Source organism: Carcharhinus amblyrhynchos, chromosome 14, assembly GCF_965287045.1.
Source record: "Carcharhinus amblyrhynchos chromosome 14, sCarAmb.v2.hapA, whole genome shotgun sequence".
Taxonomy (NCBI): Eukaryota; Metazoa; Chordata; class Chondrichthyes; order Carcharhiniformes; family Carcharhinidae; genus Carcharhinus; species Carcharhinus amblyrhynchos.
The window spans coordinates 4,374,780-4,396,496 of NC_137337.1; the positions used below are offsets into that span (position 1 = coordinate 4,374,780).

Genomic DNA, 21,717 nt, shown 5'->3' on the forward strand with positions numbered 1-21,717 from the left:
CTTATTCCACATACCAAATTTCAATTTATTTTGGATTGAGAAGTCAGCTTTGCCATAGATTCATTTCTGTACTCTTCCATTACAGAGAGAATCTTCTGATTGTCTTCCTCCCACAATTTACCTCAAGCAATGCAATCTCTCCTAGAAAGCCTTTCTTCTTTCAAAAGGCTTTGTGTGTTATAGCTGGTGCATGATGTACTTGGGGACAATACTCTGTTGAGGATAAAGACAGTCCCTTTTCCCTCTAAATGTTTTTTGTTAACTGTCCATCTAAGCATCAAATCAAGACCCAACAAGCAGAATCTAACAGACAATGAAAATATTCTACTTCACTGGGAATTCAACCTAATATAAGACAAATCTTAGTTGTAGTTAATCTGTGTCTGCCTACTTGGCTGGCAACAGATTGATTGAGTTTATAAATTTTTGACTATGTTGCTGTTGTATGTGTAAACTGTTTTGCTGACATGTGTCTTTTGCTGACCTAAGACGCCTTAAGTGAGATTTGTGTATGTGAAGAAATCTGGTGCTAAATAATCATTTTTTTAACTAAACTATTTATTGATGTGAGCCTAAGGCACAAATCCCCTCTCCCTGACTAAGAAACTGCTGACTGAGTTACCAGTCAGTAGAGATGTTCTTGAGATACAAGTTCTCAGGTCATAACCCTACCCGTCATGATAGCTGAGGTGCCAATTGCATATTAAGGAGATGGCACTAAGCTCCATTTCAGGGATTTCAATATATTGGACTTTGGCGATTCTGCCACTTCCTTAGCATAGATACTTGAGAGTGTGTTGGTCTCAACATGTCTCTGCCCAATATTGTAATTCTGAATCCTGGTATCTTGTTGCAATGGACTCCTTTCTACCCTGACCCTCAACCTCTTCTTCTGGCTCAATGAGGAACTCTCTGGATTCAAATGGAATCGATATTGACTGTCCTTAATATCCATCTTCAGGCTTTTCTTCTGCTGCTCTGCATCGTTCCCATTCTGCAGTGAGAAACTTGTGGGTTCTTGTTTATTTATCAGGCATGTGACTTTGTGTTGAGGCAGGAACGAACCTCCCTTTCCTGTAATTTCCTCTTGGTTCCCACATGAGCTATCCAAGGAGTCTAAATAATTGTACAATACTGATTTGGAGGCAGCTGATGATGCTCTGTGAATTCAATATTGCATTTAGCATGATAAATATTGTTATAAATAACAAGAATAGAACTTAGATACTAGCTAAGAATTATGAAAAGACTTGCAGTAAGTTTAATCCTGTGGCACATTATTGATGTGCACACTGTATGCCATGTACACTTTGTGTATCTACATGAACTTTGGGCTTTGAATTTAGGGAAATCATATTAGTATGAGGTTGGGTGCTGCATTCTCTGCCTAGTTTAATTTTGGTTGGCTGGATGTCTGACTGGCATAGTGAGAAATCTATACATAGATAATATGAAATAAAAACAGAAAGTGTCAAATAAACTTAGCAGGTCTAGAAGCATCTGTAGAATCTGTACATGTAGAGTTCTCATTAGCCTAGTGTGGAGTGCAGATTACCTTCAATAGGAATCAATTCCATGCACTTGGCAAAGCACACATGGTATTGCTGCATTTGAACCAGCTAAAGCCATACTAATTACCAGCACTGAATGTTGGTGAACTTCCCAGCTGCTTGTCAGGTTAGTGGTTTGCATGGTTATCAGGAATCAATGAGAAGAACACTATATGGCAATGACACTGACAACCCCATGCCTCCAATTTCTCTTACTGGATCACCAAAACTTGTCAATTGTTAAGAATGCCCCTAAGTACTGTATTGCAGACCTGCCTAGTTCAGAGATGATAAGTAACAAGAACAATAGTAGGCGATTTGGGTCTTTGAATTTGTTCTTCCATTCAGTAAGATCACGATTGACTCAATGGGTACCTTACCTCCATTTTCTTGCCTAGCTCCCTTCACACTTAACTCCTTTGTATCAAAAAATCTGCCTAACTCAGTGTTGAATATACTCAATGGCCCAGCCTCTTCTGGTCTCTGGAGAAAAGACCAAGTGGAAATGGTGGTGTAGTGGTAATGTCACTGGACTAGTAATTTAGAGCTTCAGATTAATACTCAGGGGGAAGGCTTATCATGGTGCTCCCCAGAGTCGATATGGGGACCCTTGCCTTTTCTGGTATATATTAATGACCTAAACATTGGTGTGTGGGGATCAAGTTCAAAGTTTGCAGATGACACAAAACTTGAAAGGGTAAACCATGAGGGGGACAGTGTGAAACTTTGAAAATACATAACCAAGTTGGTGGAGTGAGCAGACAGGAAGAGAAGTGTGAGGTGATGCATTTTGGTACGAAGAACATGAACATAAAATAGAAGATCAAATTCTTAAAGGGCTAAAGAAGCAGAGCGATCTGGGAGTATATGTGCATAGATAATTAAACGTAGCAGGACACTGAGCCCTGTACCTTCCAATCATTACTTTCAAAATCCATTGGTGAGTCATAATCCTATATTTTGGTGCAAAAACTATTATATTCCAGTGGTTTTTATCCCAGTTTGTGTATGTATAGCAGGATGATTAGAGGATGGAGAAGGAAGACGTGCACCAAGTGAGGAGGGTAGCAAATGGGAGTGCATACAGTGTTGGACAGATAAGATGCGCATGCATTATCAACAATAAAAGGCATCTATATGGCATCTTTAACATAGGAAAATGTCCCAAAGTACTTCACAGGAGCATTATGATATGAAAATTGACATTGAGCCACATGAAAATTTATCAGGACATGTGATCAAAGCTGGTCAAAAGAGGTCAGTTTTAGGAATATCAAACAGGAAGAAAGAGATGTTGAGAAGTTAAAGAAGGAATTCCAGAGTTTAGAATCTCAGCAGCTGAAGGCATGGCCCTCAGTTGTGGGAAAGTAAAACTAAGGCATATGTACTGTCTCAGACTGTGTTCAATAAGGAAATGTCCAACACACAATACATGTAAATAAATATGCTTCAGGTATATTTATTAAAAACATCTGTCATTATTTAGTAACAAAAAGGTAATTAAACCATCACATTGACAAAGAAACACTGATAGACTGCTCTTCATCTCACCATTTTACCAATACACGGAAAGCAAAAATAATACAAGCATATGTCATGCAAATCACATGCTCAATTTCATCAAAAAAATGTTTTTTTAAATTTGGTATTTATACTTGCAAAATTTGGGTTTCCAAGTTCCACATGTGGCTGGTCCTATGAGACAACATTAGACTGACTAATGGTGACTTTTCCAGGGAAGGGTTACATGAAGATTGAATGTGCTGGATAGGTGGTTAGCTGTGCACATAAGACCTGTGATAGCATCTAGGAATGGATACAGGTATCACAGAGGTTAAACATGCTTGGAAAATTAGTGAAAATGCCCAAATGTTTCCCTCACCTGCTTTGAGTGATTGACTCTTTGTTGGTCTTTACTTCTGATCTGTATTTTGGCGTCATTGGCAAGTTACCCCTGGTGGAATTTGCTGATAAGATGTGAGGGATGACAATTGATAGCTGCTTACGTGCAGACTGACTTCTGTGTGAGGGCATAGCCCTCCAGGTTTGTGTAAATGCAGTCCTTCTATCTGATCCAGCCTGTCTCTCTATTTCTTCCTTTGCAATCGTCAACTTCCCATTTGCATTATCAGAGATGTTCTCCTGTTCCTCACTGAAAGCTGAGAAAGGTGAGAAAGAAGGTGTCACAAAAATTGAAATTGAAAACTAGAGTGGCCCAGTGTAATGTGTCCTCTTGAGTTTGATTTTAGAACCTAGGCAGTTATAAGTCAGCAGGCTATTCATATGGGGGAGCCTATCACTGCTGAGTCTAATCTGCTCACTTGACATCATGAATGTAGTAGGGAGTGCTCTGATGTGGGGCTATAATCAGTCAACAAATATGATTGTCAATGAAACAGTATTAGAAGGTATATTGGGATTTTCGGTAGAGGGAGATGAGGAGCTTCATTGGTGCATTCTGGGAGAAGTTGTCCCAGCAACATCTACTAAGAAGTGGGAAATGGAAGATCTGGTATCAAGAAGCGGTAAGCCCGAAACACTTCATTAGTGTTTCCCTCCATCCCTCCTCATCTAACCAAAAAAAAGTGTAGCTTCTTGCCCTTTTGGCTAAGATCAAGTGTAGTATCGACATGCTGTGCTTGGTTGAAGTCATGAGGTTACAATTCAGCTTCATTTGAAGCAATTTTTTTGAAGCGGCATCTCGGCCTTTCGGCTAAGATGCAAATTAGATCAAGCCTTGGAGGAGGAGCTATGCCTGCTCCAATCAGCTTGGATCATGTAGATCAAGCCCAAGACAGGAGGTGAGAGCCCTGTCTTGTCAACTTGTTGGGACTCTGAATTGGATTTGATTGGATTGAATTGGAATAAAGTTTTTTAAAAAAAGTGTAGCATCGATGTGCTGCGCTTGTTTGAAGTCATGAGGTTACACTAAGGCTTCATTTGAAGCAATTTTTTAAAGTGGCATCTTGGCCTTTTGGCTAAGATGCAAATGAGATCAATCCTTGGATCATGTAGATCAAACCCAAGGAAGCGGGAAACCTTTCTTGTCAGTGTGGATCGGGAATATCTCACTTGCTGAGACTTTGAATTAGACTTTGATTGGATTAAATTGAATATATAAACAAAAAAAAGGCTATTATGAGAAGGTAAAGGTGAAGGTAAGAGTTTTATAAATTTTCTTAAATAATCTAATTAGTTGGTCAGTGGTGTTAAGTGCTGCACTTATGAGATGTGGGAGAGCCGTGATGTCTCCAATGTCTCAGATAACTACATCTGCAGGAAGTGCACACAATTGCAGCTTCTCATAGAACATAAGAACATAAGAACATAAGAAATAGGAGCAGGAGTAGGCCATCTAGCCCTTCGAGCCTGCCCCGCCATTCAATAAGATCATGGCTGATCTGTCGTGGCTCAGTTCCACTTTCCCGCCCTCTCCCCATAACCCTCAATCCCTTCTCTTATCAAAAACCCATCAACCCGCTTCTTAAAAATATTTAGCGAGGCAGCCTCCACCACTTCAACGGGCAGAGAATTCCAGAGATTCACCACCCTTTGAGTGAAGAAGTTCCTCCTCAACTCCGTTCTAAACCGCCTCCCCTTTATCTTGAGGCTGTGCCCCCTAGTCCTACTGTCTTTTTTGAGCGGGAAGAGTCTCTCCACCTCTATCCTATCCATCCCATTCATCATCTTATACGTCTCAATGAGATCTCCCCTCATTCTTCTAAACTCTAACGAGTACAAGCCTAGTTTATTCAGCCTCTCCTCATAGCTCAATCCCCTCAACTCCGGTATCAGCCTAGTAAACCTCCTCTGCACTCCCTCCAGGGCCAAAATATCCTTGCGCAGGTGCGGCGCCCAAAACTGCACACAGTACTCCAGCTGCATGGATAGACTGCATGGATCGGTTGGAGCAGCAGCTGGACGCACTTAGGAGCAAGAAGGTGGCAGAAAATGTCATAGATAGGAGCTTTCGAGATGTGGTCACACCCAGGATGCAGCCAGATAGATAGGTGACCGCTAGAAGGGGCAGGCAGTCAGTGCAGGAATCTCCTGTGGTTGTCCCCCTCTCTATCAGGTATACTGTTTTGGATATTGTTAACAGAGATGGCCTATTAGGGGATAACAGCAGCAGCAGCCAAAGCAGTGGCACCATGGCTGGTTCTGTTGTTCAGCAGGCAGGGACAAAGAGCACTAAAACAAAAGATTTGGAGCACTCTATAGTGAGGGGTGCAGATAAGCGCTCCTATGGATGTGAAAGAGATTCCAGGATGATATGTGGCCTCCCTGGTGTCAGGGTCCAGGATGTCTCTGAATGGGCAGAAAGTGTTCTGAAGGGAAAGGGTGAACAGTCAGAAGTACTAATGACATAGGCAGGAAGAGTGATGAGGTCTTGCATCTGAAGTTTAGGGAGTTCAGTAGAAAGTTAAAAAGCAGGACCTTGAGGGTTGTAATCTCAGGATTACTCCCTGTGCCATGTGCTAGTGTGGCTAGGAACAGGAAGATAGTGCAGCTCAACACGTGGCTAAACAGCTGGTATAGGAAGAAGGGTTTCAGATATCTGGACCATTGGGATCTCCTCAGGGGCATGTGGGACCTGTACAAGAAGGATGGGTTGCATCTAAACTAGAAAGGCATAAATATTCTGGCCAGGAGGTTTGCTGGTGTCACACGGGAAGATTTAAACTAGCTTGGCAGGTAATGGGAACCAAAGCAAATGTGAATTAACTGAAGTGGAAACAGAGAGAAGAGTCAGTAAGACTCAGAAAGAGCAAGCAGGGTGTAGTTGTTAATCAAAGAGTGTCTGGTGGGCTGAAGTGAATTTGTTTTAATGCGAGAAGTGTAGCAGGTAAGGCAGATGAACTTAGAGCATGGATTAGTATTTAGAACTATGATGTTGTTACTATTACAGAGACTTGGTTAAGGGAAGGACAGGATTGGCAGCTTAACATTCCAGGATACAGATATTTCAGGCGGGATAGAGGGGGATGTAAAAGGGGTGTTGGAGTTGCACTACCGGTTAAGCAGAATATCACAACTGTACTGCAGGAGGACACCTCGGAGTACTCTAATGGTAAGGCAATATGGGTAGAGCTCAGGAATAGATAGGTGTAGTCACAATGTTTACTATAGGCTACCTAACAGCCAGCGAAAGATAGAAGAACAGATATGTTGGCAGATTTTGGCAAGGTGTAAAAGTAACAGGGTTGCTGTGGTGGGAGGTTTTAACTTCCCCTCTATTGACTCACTTAGTGCTAGGGCGTGGATGGGGCAGAGTTTGTAAGGAGGATCCAGGACGGCTTCTTGAAACAGTATATCAATAATCCAACGAGGGAAGGGGCCATACTGGACCTGGTATTGGGGAATGAGCCTGACCAGGTGGTCGACGTTTCAGTAGAGGAGCAGCTCGGGAACAGTGACCACAATTCAGTAAGCTTTAAGATACTGATGGATAAGGAAAAGTGTGTAGTCCTCAAGTTAAGGAGTTAAACTGGGGGAAAGCTAATTACAACAATATTAGGCAGGAACTGAAGCATGTAGATTGGAGGCAGATGTTCAAGGGCAAATCAACATCTGGCAGGCTTTCAAGTGTAATTTGATAGGGATTCAGGACCAGCAAATTCCTGTAAGGATGAAGGGTAAGTATGGCAAGTTTTGGGAACTTTGGATAACGAGAGATATTGTCAGCCTAGTCAAAGAGAAAAGAGGAGCATTTGTCAAGCTTAGGAGGCTGGGAACACACGAAGCAGTGTGGAATACAAGGAAAGTAGAAAGAAATTTAAGCAAGGAGTAAGGAGGGTGAAAAGAGGTCATAAAAAATCATTGGCCAGCAGGATTAAGGAAAATCCCAAGGCTTTTTATACATACATAAAGAGCAAGAAGTTAGCCAGAGAAAGGGTTGGCTCATTCAAGAACAGGGGAGGGAATCTATGGCATGGAGCCAGAGGAAATGGGCGAAGTATTAAACTTTGCGTCAGTATTCACCAAGAGAAGGATTTAGTGGATGATGAATCTGGGAAAGGGTGTGTAAATAGTTTGAGTCATCTTGAGATCAAAAAGGAGGAGGTATTGGGGTTCTTGAGAAACATTAAGGTAGACAAGTCTCCAGGTCCTGATGGGACACACCCTAAAATACCGAGAAAGGCAAGGGGTGAAATTGCAGGGACCTTGAGAAAAATATTTGTATCCTCTCCAGCTACAGGGGAAGTCCCAGAGGATTGGAGAATAGCCAATGTTTTTCCTTCATTTAAGAAGGGTAGCAAGAATAATTCAAGCAATTACAGACCGATGAGCCTTTTGTCAGTGGTAAGGAAATTATTGGAGGGAATTCTTCAAGACAGGATTTACTCCCACGTGGAAATAAGTGGATGTATTAGTGAGAGACAACATGGTTTTGTGAAGTTGCATGGGATCAGAGGTGAGCTGGCAAGGTGGATATGGCTTGGTCATAGAAGACAGAGGGTAGCAGTGGAAGGGTGCATTTCTGAATGGAGGGCTGTGACATGTGGATTCCTCAGGAATCACTACTGGGACCTTTGCTGTTCATAATATATATAAATAATTTGGAAGAAAACGTAACTGGTTTGATTAGTAAGTTTGCGGAAGACACAAAAGTTGATGGATTTGCAGATAGCAATGAGGACCGTCAGAGGATACAGCAGGATATAGATCGGTTGGAGACTTGGGCAGAGAGATGACAGATAGAGTTTAATCCAGACAAATGCGAGGTAATCCATTTTGGAAAGTATAGTACAAATAGGAAATATACAGTAAATGGCAGAACCCTTAAGAGTATTGATAGTCAGAGGGATCTGGGTGTACAGGTACACAGGTCACTGAAAGTAGCAACGCAGATGGAGAAGATAGTCAAGAAGGCATGCGGCATACTTGCCTTTATTGGCCAGGGCATTGAGTTTAAAAATGAACAAGTCATGTTACAGCTTTATAGAACCTTAATTAGGCCGCACTTGGGAATATAGTGTTCCATTCTGATCGCCACACTACCAGAAGGATGTGGAGGCTTTGGAGAGGGTTCAGAAAAGGTTTGCTAGGATATTGCCTGGCATTAACTATGAGGAGAGGTTGGAGAAACTTGGTTTGTTCTCACTGGAATGACGAAGGTTGAGGGGTGACCTGATAGAAGTCTACAAGATTGTGAGTGGCACAGACAGAGTGGATAGTCAGAAGCTTTTTCCCAGGATGGAATAGTCAATTATTAGGGGGCACAGGTTTAAGGTGCGAGGGGCAAGCTTTAAAGGAGATGTACTAGGCAAGTTTTTTTACACAGAGGATCGTGGGTGCCTGGAACTCGCTGTCGGGGGTGGTAGTGGAAGTAGATACGATCGTGAGTTTTAAGGGGCATCTGGACAAATACATGAATAAGATAAGAATAGATGGATATGGCCCCCAGAAGAGTACGGGGTTTTAGTTCAGTCAGGCAACCTGGTCAGTGCAGGCTTGGAGGGCCGAAGGGCCTATTCCTGTGCTGTAATTTTCTTTGTTCTTTGTTCTTTCTGCTGAAAAGCACCAGTGAGAGGGATGCAGACTGAGCTCAGGTAGTACACAGGGGATAAGCATTCCCTTTGGCTTTTGTACCATCAAACCTTTTGTCATTTAATCTGTTTTGCTTTCTGCCAAACTTACTCGTGGGGGAGAATCCAGAAGTCGAACAGGCAAAGGACCAAATGCCGGAAATTGGAATTAGAATAGATAGGTGCTGATGGTAGGTGCATACACAAAGGACCAAAGGGCCTTTTTCTGTTCTGTAAAACTGACTTTATCTGGAAGTCACTGTTTAAAAGTGAAGGGTTGCCCATTTAAGTCAGAGATGAGAAAAAGTACCTCAATCAAAAGTTGGAATTCTCTTCCTCAAAAGGTGATTAAGGCAGAGTCTTTGAATATCATTAAGGCAGAAGTAGATAGTTCTAGGGATAGGCAGGAATATGAAGTTGAGATTGAAATTAGATCACCCACATTCTTATTGAATGGCGGTGCAAATGGGCCAAATGGCCTACTCCTACTTGTAATTTGTGTGTATATATGGACATTATCCATGACACATATCCACTCCTGACTTCCACTGATCATATAATTCATACTCCGAGAACAGCAGAAGAAAAATCGTACCTCAACAATTTACACTTTCTACAGTTTTCCACAATGGTTACTAGGATTCTAATTATCTGTCTGAACATTTTTTCAGTTTCCAAATGTCACCTTTAAGCAATCATTATTTACTACCATGATATATACCACTTGGTGAAGGATAGAACTGGAGCCAATCTTAATACACTTTTATAAAGATTTGTTGACAAATTTACAAATTACAAGCACCCCAAACCCAATAACCACAATTGCAGCCTTTGTGTATTTACATTTACAGTTAATGACTAAAATTTGTCTACAATTAATAATGATTCATTCATGTTATAATGTTCTTATTAATAAACATAAATGGATCAAAACGTTCTCAGAACATCTCTTAAAAAAAAGTGTTCTCTTAAAAGATATGTTCCTAAGGGAAAAAAACAAGCACTCGCCTGGAAAGGACATTACCTTGTTTGGCACAGCAAGGCTGGTAGCTTCTGCCCCCATTTCTTAATGTGCTACTGGTCACACCAGTTGGGACCACAGACGGGTTCTCAACTAAACACACCTCCTGTTGATGATTAGAATCCATTTTATCTGAGTGTGCCTGTTCCATCTGAGCTGAATCCAGTACGGACTGGCAGTCAGTCGTTGAGGGGTTTTCACTGCTGTAAGATATCGTGCATAAACACATTAATGTGGATGTGCCGGCATTGGACTGGGGTAAACACAGTAAAAAGTCTGACAACACCAGGTTTAAGTCCAACCGATTTATTCAATAGTACACTCACTAGCTTTCGGGTTAGTCCCTTATTATGGGTTATGCTCTGCCTGAGGCCAGAACTCTCCATTCACCTGACAAACGGACTAACCCGAAAGCTAGTGAGTGTACTATCAAATAAATCGCTTGGACTTAAACCTGGTGTTGTCAGACTTTTTACTGTGTTAAACACATTAAACCAGCCTTTTAATAATTAACACCAGGACCAGAATGTATGTTTACAACAACATCAATGCATGTATTTTCTTGGAGTAAAGGCATATTAATTTGGAAAATTGTAAAACTTGATGCATTTGAAGGGGTAGCTAGAAAAGTGCAGGCAAGAGAAAGGAACAGAAGGATATAGGGTGGTCAAAGGAAATACAGTATGAGGAGGGTTATGAAGAGCATAAACAACTGCACAAACCAAATGTACTGAATGGCCTGATTCTGTCCTGTAAATTCAATGTATAATTAATTTTCCAATATGAATAATCACAGTGAACTTCACTGGGACTTGTTCATGAGTCACTGAAAGTTAACATGCAGGTACAGTAAGCAATTAAGAAGGCAAATTATCTGTTGAATTTGATTATAGGATTAAAGTCTTACTGTAATTATATAAAACCTTGGTGAGACTGCACCTGGAGTACTGTGTCCAGTTTACCTAAGGAAAAATTGACTTGCCACAGAGGGAGTGCAACAAAGGTTCACCAAACTAATTCCTGAGATAGCGGGATTGTCCCGTGAAGAAAGATTAATAGACTGGATTAAAGCTCTCTCTATCTTTGACAGCTCTTTTCCCTCCTTACAGGTGCTGCCAGACCTGCTGAGATTTTCCTGCATTTTCTCTTTTGGTTAATAAACTGGACTTTTATTCTCTGGAATTTAGAGGAATAAGAGATAATCGCATTGAAGCTTACAAAATTCTTACAAATTTCGGCAGGGCAGATGCAGAGGGATCTGAAACCAGGGGACACAGTCTCAGAACAAGCAGCAGGACATTTAGAACTTGACTCACTCTGAAGTTGGTGAACCTTTGGAGTTCTTTACCTCAGAGGGCTATGCAGGTTCAGCCATTGGATGTGTCCAAGATAGAGACTGATAGATTTCTACATATTAAAAACATGGGGATAGTGCAGGAAAATGGTTTAGAAGTAGAAGATCAACCATAATCTCATTAAAAGGCAGAATAGGCTCGAAGGGCTGAATGGCCTACTCCTACTTCTTATGTTCATAAAAGATAAAACACTCAGCTTGGTTCAGCTGGTTGTATGAATCATGAAGGCTGATTGAAGCTGAACGCCAGGATTTAATATCATGATCACAAGGGTTTGGTGGTGTAGTGAGTAGTTATGTTCCTAGATTAATAACCCAGAGTATGTGCATTTAAACCTTTTTCTTGAGAATTTTGGTTTTGACTCAATCAGAATATTTATAAGCAAATTATTTAAACATGCTGAAGAAAATATGAAATGGAGAAAGGAAAGAGATGATTCTGATGTGCTGCAGGCACAATGGAGACACCCTTCTGTACTCAAGTTTCTGTAACTATGAAAATCACACCAGCAGTCGAAACTTTAATCCTTCTCACTTACCTTAAGTTACCAGCTGTTAGAAGGGATGGAGGCACAGCGAAAACTTTATAGAGAGTTTCTAGATTAGAAAAATCAAAAGCATGTAAATCAGTAAATGTTTGTGAGCAGCCTTGCTTCATGTATATAAATTATTGTTTGTTTTGACATTTGGTATTCTTGTGAATCTGTCCTGAGGGGTGCACGATGGAAAGCTTTGATAGCATGTCTCCTTTTTTTAGCAATATTCAAATTTTGTAATGTCAAGTGATTATTGAATGTTCTGTTCTTTTGCATTGTGTCATAACTCAGTGGGGTGGACATCAGGATTAAAGCAGCAATGACATATTATCAGCTGTGGATCAGTGGTGGCACTCTCTCTGCCTTTGAGCCATGTGGTTACGGGCTCAAGTTTCACTCCAGAGAGTGATATTATCAGCATAGGTTTTAGGATATGCAAACTGGCAAGGGGACAGTTATGGTTGCATGTTCTCACTTTACGCCCCACCTACTCCACCTTCTCACTTTCCAATTACTCCGAATTCCACAATTTTTACTGATGCACATCCCGCAGATGGTGTAAGCAGACACATCTCGCTTTTCACCCTTCCCTGCCCACCTACTTCAGATACAAATGAACTGTGACTGGGCAGCCAGGGCAGGAAAAATAAGAGCTGGAGGAGGAACAAGATACTGAAGGGGCAATGCTTGATGAAGTCCTTGGAGGAAGATGTGACCACTTGGTGAGGTCCCTGGAGGAAGATGTAATCATTTGGTAAGGTTCCTGGATGGAGGTGTTGATAATGTTACATGTCCCAGCCTGAAATGATTTACTTGCTTAAAAATTGGTGGCACAGCCAGCAGACAAATTGCTTTTGGCTTAGGTATACTTAGGAGAGGTACTCTCAGTAAAACCAAGGTTAGCAAGGTCTCCTACTGAGAGTGCAGGTTTCACCAATTTTCTGGAGGTAAGCTAGGAGATGAGAGGCCTCTTAAAATGGAGAGCCTGACATCTTCCAGCCTCTACTGGCTATGGGAATCAATGGGAACCCCAGCAGTACAACCAATTAAAAGGCCAACTATCAGCCACTTCCCACCCCCACTGGCATTTTACTGGCTGCCAGTAGGGGTCACACCTCCAAAGGAAGATCAGCAGTTTAGTGCAAGCAGCCTCCAGGGGGCTCCCAGGGACCAAACCTGTATGGTCACTCAATGAGACAGGAATGATCACTCATGTGGCTACGGCATTGCAACTCAAGGATGCACTACCCCCTGCCCCCCACTGCCCTCACCACTCTCCACACATTCTCCAGATGACCAGATCCCGTCTCTCTCAGCACAGAGGTATCTATTTCTCTTCCCTGCAACCGTAGCGGTGGTCAATCTTATAGCTGTGCTGCCAAGATGCAGCCCTCTGGCTGGGCCAGCAGCTCTGGCTGGCAGACACTATCCTCCATTGGGCTGTGCACTTCTAGTAGAGGCCTCTGAAATAGCTGATGTCTGTAAAATGTCATCCAGGCGGGGGTGAGCTGTTAGCTCTCATTTCCTGTCCTGGTGACTGGACTGCTTAACTTAAAAAAGTTTAACCAATATTTCGGTGACTAACTTCCCTAAGCAGACAGTGGGAGCAAGCTGTTAATTCATTCAAATGTAAAATAAATAGATATTTATTACAAAATAACATAGGGTTCTATAAATGAGCCTTTGAGATTTGTGGTGAGTATGGACTGCTTAGATGAATACATAACTTTGGATCATTGGTTCCCAAAGCTCTCTCTGCCAGTGGAGTTTTTATACACCTCATCTCTGAGTCTGTTGTAAATTCCTTGACAGAGATCGCAATAGGATTAGTCAACAATTCCACTATCATTGTATCAGGTGGCTACCAAGGTGGAAGAAGGTGAACTAAATGGACTTTGGTCTTTTACTATATAGCAATTTCTATATTCCCATGAGTCCGCTCCACCCTCTAACATAGGCCCTTCCTCCCTGAGGAGACAACCAATGTTCAAGTGGTCAACTTTAACACTAAAAAATGACTTTAAGGGAGGCCTTAACATGGATGTTGCCCAGTAATAAATTGGTCAGATTTGCACCTGTTTGGAACAGAGAACAGTACAGCTCAGGAACAGCCCCTTCGACCCACGATGTTGTGCCAGACATGTCAAATGTGGACTTGCCTGATATCAGCTGCTCTCAATTAACTCTAACAATTAATACGGTCATAACTTGCCCTCCCCCAGTTTAGTACCTTCCAGCAAGGTCCTGACTTATCCTTATTCATATCTATCTTAAAAGTTAAGGAACTGTGGTCACCTTTTCCAAAATGCTGTCCCACTGAAAGGTCAGTCACCTGGCCAGGCTCATCTGACAATCCAAGGTCCAGTATGGCCCCTTTGCTAGTTGGACTACCCACATACTGTTTCAAGAAATCCTCTTGGATGCACCTAACAAATTCCGCCCCGTCTAATCCTCTTGCTCTAAGTAAGTCCCAGTCAATATTGAGGAAATTAAAATCACCCACTATGCCAGCCCTGTTGTTACTACACCTTTCCATAATCTGCCTACATATTTGTTCCTCAGTGTCAATGGCTGTAAAGGTGCTTTACCCCATTAACTGATAGATCTTCTTTGTTGCTTGCAGTTGTCTGCCATATGTGCCAGCACAACAGTGACAAAATATTCCTTGGGTGTGAAAAGACTTTCAATATCCTGAGGCATTAGAGAAATGTAAGTTTGCTCTCATCTTACGAGTTCAGATATTGCATATACCCACTTGGTCACAAAGAAGATTTAGATTGATAGACTTAAAACAATCTTACTAGGTGCTACACATCTGGGAGTGTTTGGTGAACTGAGATGCACCCCCTTCTGACTTAAACAAATCCCTCAAGTTTTCTCTTACCTCTTCTGGCTTTTCTCAAGTCCCTGTTCTGCACATGGTCAATAACAGGAAGCTTTGTTTTTTGAATGGGATAGAAGCGTGCTGATGCTGTCACTGACTGTGGCTTTAAGTGAGATGTTTTCAGGTTGTCAGTCTGTTTCTTGGGAACCCACTCAAATTCTGAAGGATCAAAGAAAAAGGTCACAAGTGCTTTTGTTTGAGTTAATTTCTCAAATTCTAGAGTATGTGCTGGATGTGCAGAAATTGTGGTGACAGCAGCATGTGTGGGAGCAGTTCTTTCCTTAGCTGAGTGAAACAGAGAGGGATGGCTAGAGAGGGTTTACCTATGGTATATTGAGGTCAAATCCAGCCCAATCAAATGTGAAAATCCTTCTCTGTTAGCTGTAATATGCAATGGGAATCGATCAGTCTTCATCCTGTGCCTAAGAGAGGCCACAGAATGGGGAGATGGGTTGGTGCATTGGAGGGAGGTGAAGGTTAGTGGAGAATTTATCAGGAGCTTTACCCTGCATCGTATCATGCTGAATCTGACCAGGCCATGCGAGGTACTGAAACTGGTTGTGCAAAGTGTAGATGCTCTAGTGTTTAGCATTAACATCCATCATAACATCCTAATCAGAAGAAGGAACACAGGGAAAAGAGTGGGCCATTTGGCTCTTTGACTCTGCTCTACCATTCAAGTAGAATGTGGTTGATCTGTGCCTAAACTCCATTTCCCGCACAAGGTGCAAGAGAAATTATTACACAAAAACATTCGCTTGGCTGAATCATGGCATGTTGATTCTTATGCTCCGTATATGTCTACTCTTTATTCTCACATTGCCTTATTTCTCCGTATGCCTTTATTCCCTTTGCCTTCACTTACCTGAATATACCTCATATTGACTGATATGGACCTGCTTCAATCACACATAACCGCAGAGGCCACACAAAGCAGCCTTAAATCCAAAGTAGTTGACTGTTCTTCATTGGGATCAATGGGTCATTTTGCACGTGCTGTTGTGTCATGAGGATTCAGTGAACAAGGCCATATTGTCTGAGCAAACGCCCATTGTCAGCTCAGCCAGTAGTTTCAATTACCTCAGGTTATGCAAACAGTGATAAACACTGTTCAAAGTTCATCCTGATAGTTCTGGTATAAATGCAAATCTCCCAAGGTTCAATCCCATGTTATATGTTAATTTAGTTGCATTGGATAGCAACACAGGCAGTGCTTCATAGTTGGTGTTTGTGAGGGATTTGCATCCAGTGACATACAAGACAAGTACAGATTCTGGGAGAGGCTAAGCTTGCACAAATAACTTCCTGGTGCTGACTGTTCAGTTTCATTCACAAAGCAAGGCAGTTGGACAAGATGCTCTCAGTCCCTGGCAGCTTCATGTATCAATCTGATCGGTTAGAACTAAATTCAAGGTCAAGCTCTAACTTCTCAATTTGCATTCTTCTGCTCTAAACATTTTTGATTTGAACTCACCGTATTTGGAATCATTTAAATGTTTCTTGTGAACCTGGGCTGAAAAGATAGAATCTGAATTCTGATAATCCTTTGTGATAACTGCAAAGGGATAAAAAGCAATGACTTTCAAAAAGCTGAGAAAGTACTACATAATCAATCTTTTAGCTAAGTTAAAGCCCGTGATATCACATAGAAATATAGAAGATAGGAGCAGGAGGAGGCCATTTGGCCCTTCGAGCCTGCTCTGCCATTCAACACGATCATAGCTAATCATCCAATTCAGTAGCCTAATTCTGCTTTCTCCCCGAAGCCTTTGATCCCATTTGCCCCAAGTGCTATATCCAGCCATCTCTTGAATACATCACACTTTAGAAAGTGTAACAGGTCTTGGAGATCATGAAGAGGAGAATTACACGAACAGTATCAGGGACGGAGAATTTCTGTTATAGAAAGAAGCTGGAAAGCCAGGATTGTTCTGAGAGAAGAGAAGCTTGAGAGGCAATTTAATACGTGTTTTAAATCTGATGGGTTTTGGTAGACTAAATAAGGAGAGACAGTTTTCAATGATGGAAAGGTGTTAACCACAGGATATAAATTTAAGGTGATTGTCAAAATGGCTAGAGGTAACGCGAGGGAACATTTATTTCACATAGTGAGTTGTGATCTGGAATGTACCGTCTAAAAGGATGGTGGAATCAGATTCAATAGTAACTTTGAAAAAGGAACGAACAGATTTCTTTTTACAAGTTATGGGACTAATTAAATAACTCTTTTGAAAACTTTCCATTTTTCTGTCACAGTGTAAATAGCTAAATTCATGGATACGTCTGTGTTTTTCATATTATAAGCTGCAAATCTTGGCATATTCAGTACACACAGTATCTTAATGTTGCAACAAAATATTGCAATTTCTATTCAAGTAACCGGTAAACAAAAGCAAGGATCACAAGTTCATCACAAGTTTCTTTTTTTTGTGTTTCCCTGACCTGTGGATTGCTGGTTCTGATCTTCCATGAGAGGAGTCATCCTAATTCAATGTCCCTTTCTTGAAACTGTCATCATAGATTTCCTACAGTGTAGGAGACCATCCAGCGCATCGGGTCTGCACCAACTCTTTGATAGAGCATCTTATCCAGGCTGGCCCTATCCCTGTAACTCTTAGATAATTCATCTAACCTACACATCTTGGGACACTAAGGGGCATTTTGGCATGGCCTAACTGTGCTTTTTCATCCTTTGTATATATGTTCATAAATATTTCATTTCTTCTGTTGAACCAGCTTATGATTGTGGTGAAAACATACGATTGGGGAAGATGTTGTTGGACCCTTTAACTTTAGACCTGGTGACCAAATCAATTCTTAACCCCAAACGAGTATTTTCTACATTGTTTTTTCAAAGATGACATGAACACATAAAAATGTAGTGTTTTTATATCGGTGACCACTCTGATGCTTTAAAGCAAACTATTTCATTAGTGATTTAGACTTTATTTTGAACAGTACTTTGAAGGTTCGTTTTGAGGATAATTCCATACTTCACAATTTCCATGAAATCCATGAGATCACAAATTTGCCCCACTATAGGAATGCCTACATATAGGAACAGGTGGATGCCATTTAGCACTCTGAACCCCTGTTTGACTTTTCAATTACGAGAACGATTAGGCGAGATTTAGAATGCATAGGATGTGGAAGGAAACTGCAGGGGATGGGCACAATTGAAATGTGGAGCTTGTTTAAGGAACAGCTATTACGTGTCCTTGATAAGTATGTACCTGTCAGGCAGGGAAAAAGTGGTCGAGTGAGGGAAATGTGGTTTACTAAAGAAGTTGAATCTCTTGTGACGAGGAGAAGGAGACTTATGTGAAGATGAGACGTGAAGGCTTACTTAGGGCACTTGAGAGTTACAAGTTAGCCAGGAAGGACTTAAAGAGAGAGGTAAGAAGAGCCAGGAGAGGGCATGAGAAGTCTTTGGCAGGTAGGATCAAGGAAAACCCTAAATCTTTCTATAGATATGTCAGGAATAAAAGAATGACTAGGGTAAGATTAGGACCAGTCAAGGACAGGATTGGGAAGTTGTGCATGGAATCCGAAGAGATAGGAGAAGCACTGAATGAATATTTTTCGTCAGTATTCACACAGGAAAAAGACAGTGTTATCAAGGAGAATACTGAGATACAGGCTATTAGACTAGATGGGATTGAGGTTCATAAGGAGGAGGTGTTAGCAATTCTGGAAAGTATGAAAATAGGTAAGTCCCCTGGGCCAGATGGGATTTATCCTAGGATTCTCTGGGAGGCTAGGGAAGAGATTGTAGAGCCTTTGGCTTTGATCTTTAGGTCGTCATTGCCTACAGGAATAGTGCCAGAAGACTGGAGGATAGTAAATGTTGTCCCCTTGTTCAAGAAGGGGAGTAGAGACAACCCTGGTAATTGTAGACCAATGAGCCTTACTTCTGTTGTGGGCAAAGTTTTGGAAAGGATTATAAGAGATAGGATTTATAATCATCTAGAAAGGAATAATTTGATTAGGGATAGTCCACACGGTTTTGTGAAGGGTAGGTCGTACTTCACAAACCTTATTGAGTTCTTTGAGAAGGTGACCAAAGAGGTGGATGAGATTGAAGCAGTTGATGTGGTGACATGGATTTCATAAGGTTCCCCACAGTAAGCTATTGCAGAAGATACGGAGGCATGGGATTGAGAGCAATTTAGCGGTTTGGATCAGAAATTGGCCAGCTGCAAGAAGACAGAGGGTGGTGGTTGATGGGAAATGTTCATCCTGGAATTCAGTTACTAGTGGTGTACCACAAGGATATGTTTTTGGGCCACTGATATTTGTCTTTTTGATAAATGACCTGGATGAGGGTGTAGAAGGATGGGTTTGTAAGTCTGCGGATGACACTAAAGTCAGTGGAACTGTGGACAGTGGGGAAGGATGTTGCAAGTTACAGAGGGACATAGATAAGCTGAAGAGCTGGGCTGAAAGGTGGCAAATGGAGATTAATGCGGAAAAGTGTGAAGTGATTCACTTTGGAAGGAGTAACAGGAATACAGAGTACAGGGCTAATGGTAAATTTCTTGGTAGTATGGATAAGCAGAGAAATCTCGGTGTCCATGTGCATAAATCGCTGAAAGTTGGCACCCAGGTTGATACGGCTGTTAAGAAGTTGTACGGTGTGTTAACTTTTATTGGTTTAGGAGCCATGAGGTCATGTTGCAACTGTACAAAATTCTGGTGTGGCCGCACTTGGAGTATTGCATACAGTTCTGGTCACTGCATTATAGGAAAGTTGTGGAAGTATTGGAAAGGGTGTAGAGGAGATTTACCAGGATATTGCCTGGTATGGTGGGAAGATCTTATGAAGAAAGGCTGAGGGATTTGGGGCTGTTTTCGTTAGAGAGAAGGTTAAGAGGTGACTTAATAGAGGCATATAAGATGATCAGAGGATTAGGTAGGGTGGACAGTGTGAAGCTTTTTCCTCGGATGGAGATGGCTAGCACGAGGGGACGTAGCTTTAAATTGAGGGGCGATAGATATAGGACAGGTGTCAGAGGTAGGTTCATTACTCAGAGAGTAGTAAGGGCGTGGAATGCCCTGCCTGCAGCAGTAGTGGATTAGCCAATATTAAGGGCATTTAAATGGTTATTGGATAAACATATGGATAATGTAAGTTAGACTGGCTTTAGATTGGTTTTACAGGCCGGCGCAACATCAAGAGCTGAAGGGCCTATATTGCGCTGTAATGTTCTATGTTCTAAACATCTGGCAGAAAAATCTTCCATTCTCCTGCCTGATGGGCACTTAGTATTTTTTGAAAAATTGCCCCTACATCTATAATCACTCATTATAGATCCCTGAACTGCTGGAAACAATCTGCTTTGCTTTGCCCAGCCTCACCCTTCCATACTTATTAAACACTTCTTTCATTGTTTTCTAATTAGAAAGGGAGAGAAAGCAGAGAAAGCTCCAGCAATGGTACCCATGTCAATGGTGGGTTAGTTGTATTCTTATGATTAAGGATACATAGCTGGAGAGCATTAACTACTTAAGCACCTTGAATACCTATAAAGAGAGAATCTTCAGGCCTTTCGCAACCAGTGAGCACAGAGGGGATTGGGGTGCATCATCACTCCAGGAATGATATTTTGATTTAATTTGTTAAATTTCCTTTTGACACTTTGTATTAGTTACAGTGCCCATCAAGGGCAGCCACCCCTGTTGGTTTTGTTTAATTTATTGATTCTTGGTTTTACTCAGAAGAATATCAAGGGAGGCTGTGGCGTAGTGATATTGTCACCAAAAGAGAAAATCCTGGAAAAGCTCAGCAGGTCTGGCAACATCTTTAAGGAGAGAAAAGAGCTAAAGTTCGAGTCCAGATGACCCTTTGTCAGAATTTTGTCAAAGAAATTAGTGATATTGTTGCTGGACTTGAATCATAGAATCTATAGTGCAGAAGGAGGCCATTTGGCCCATTAACACCTATCGCTGTATTCCTCTGAATTCCTCTGACACTAAGGGGCAATTTTATCATGGCCAATCAACCTAGCCTGCACATCTTTGGACTGTGGGAGGAAACTGGAGCACCTGGAGGAAACTCTCGCAGGCACAGGGAGAATGTGCAAACCCCACAGAGTCATTCAAGACTGGAATTGAACCTAGATCCTTGGCACTGTGAGACAACAGTGCTAACCATTGTGCCACCTTGCCATCCCAGAGACCTAGTATAATACTCTGAGGATCTGGGTTCAAATCACATCATGGCATGTGGTAAAATTTGAATTTGATAAACATCTGGAATTTAATAGTCTAACGATGACCATGAGACCATTTTCATAAAATAACCCATCTAGTCCACTAATGCCCTTTAGGGAAGGAAACCTGTTATCCTTACCTAGTCTGGCCTACATGTGACTCCAGACCCACAACAATGTGGTTGACTCTTAAATCCTCTCGGCGGTGGAATCAAAAGAGAACAATAGGTCAGACTTATAGACTAGTAAGCTTAACACTGGTAGTGGGGGAAATTCTCGAATTCATTATCAAGGACTTTATAGCAGAGCATTTAGAAAGCAGTGGCAGGATCAGACAGAGTCACCGTGGATTTATGAAAGGAAAATCATGTTTGACAAATCTGTTGGAATTCTTTGAAGATGTAACTAGTAGACGTGATAAGGGGGAACCAGTAGATGTAGTATATTTGGACTTTCAGAAAGCATTTGTCAAAGTCCCATACGAGAGATTATCGTGCAAGATCAAAGTGCATGGTATTGGAGGAAGCTATTGAGATGGATAGAAAGCTGGTTGGCAGAGAGGAAACAAAATGGGTGCTTTTCAAATTGGCAGGTAGTAACTAGTGGGGTGTCACAGGGATCAGTGCTGTGA

The 21,717-nt window shown here is 41.6% G+C and overlaps 2 protein-coding genes across 4 annotated transcripts in view; one reads left to right on the forward strand and one right to left on the reverse strand.

Annotated features, from left to right (window-relative positions):
• The window catches only part of LOC145352393 (HHIP-like protein 1), a 229,839-nt gene that overhangs the window by 41,139 nt on the left and 166,983 nt on the right, over positions 1–21,717 (forward strand). The window lies entirely within an intron of this gene.
• LOC145352328 (cytosolic carboxypeptidase 2-like) overlaps positions 3,125–21,717 on the reverse strand; it is a gene marked incomplete at its 5' end in the record, with an annotated part of 46,694 nt that continues 28,101 nt past the window's right edge. The window contains 5 exons of the mRNA XM_080202085.1: positions 3,125–3,709; positions 10,104–10,303; positions 11,994–12,051; positions 14,875–15,033; positions 16,349–16,429. Of these exons, the coding sequence (XP_080058211.1) occupies positions 3,429–3,709; positions 10,104–10,303; positions 11,994–12,051; positions 14,875–15,033; positions 16,349–16,429 (779 nt within the window). The remainder of the gene's footprint in view (positions 3,710–10,103; positions 10,304–11,993; positions 12,052–14,874; positions 15,034–16,348; positions 16,430–21,717) is intronic.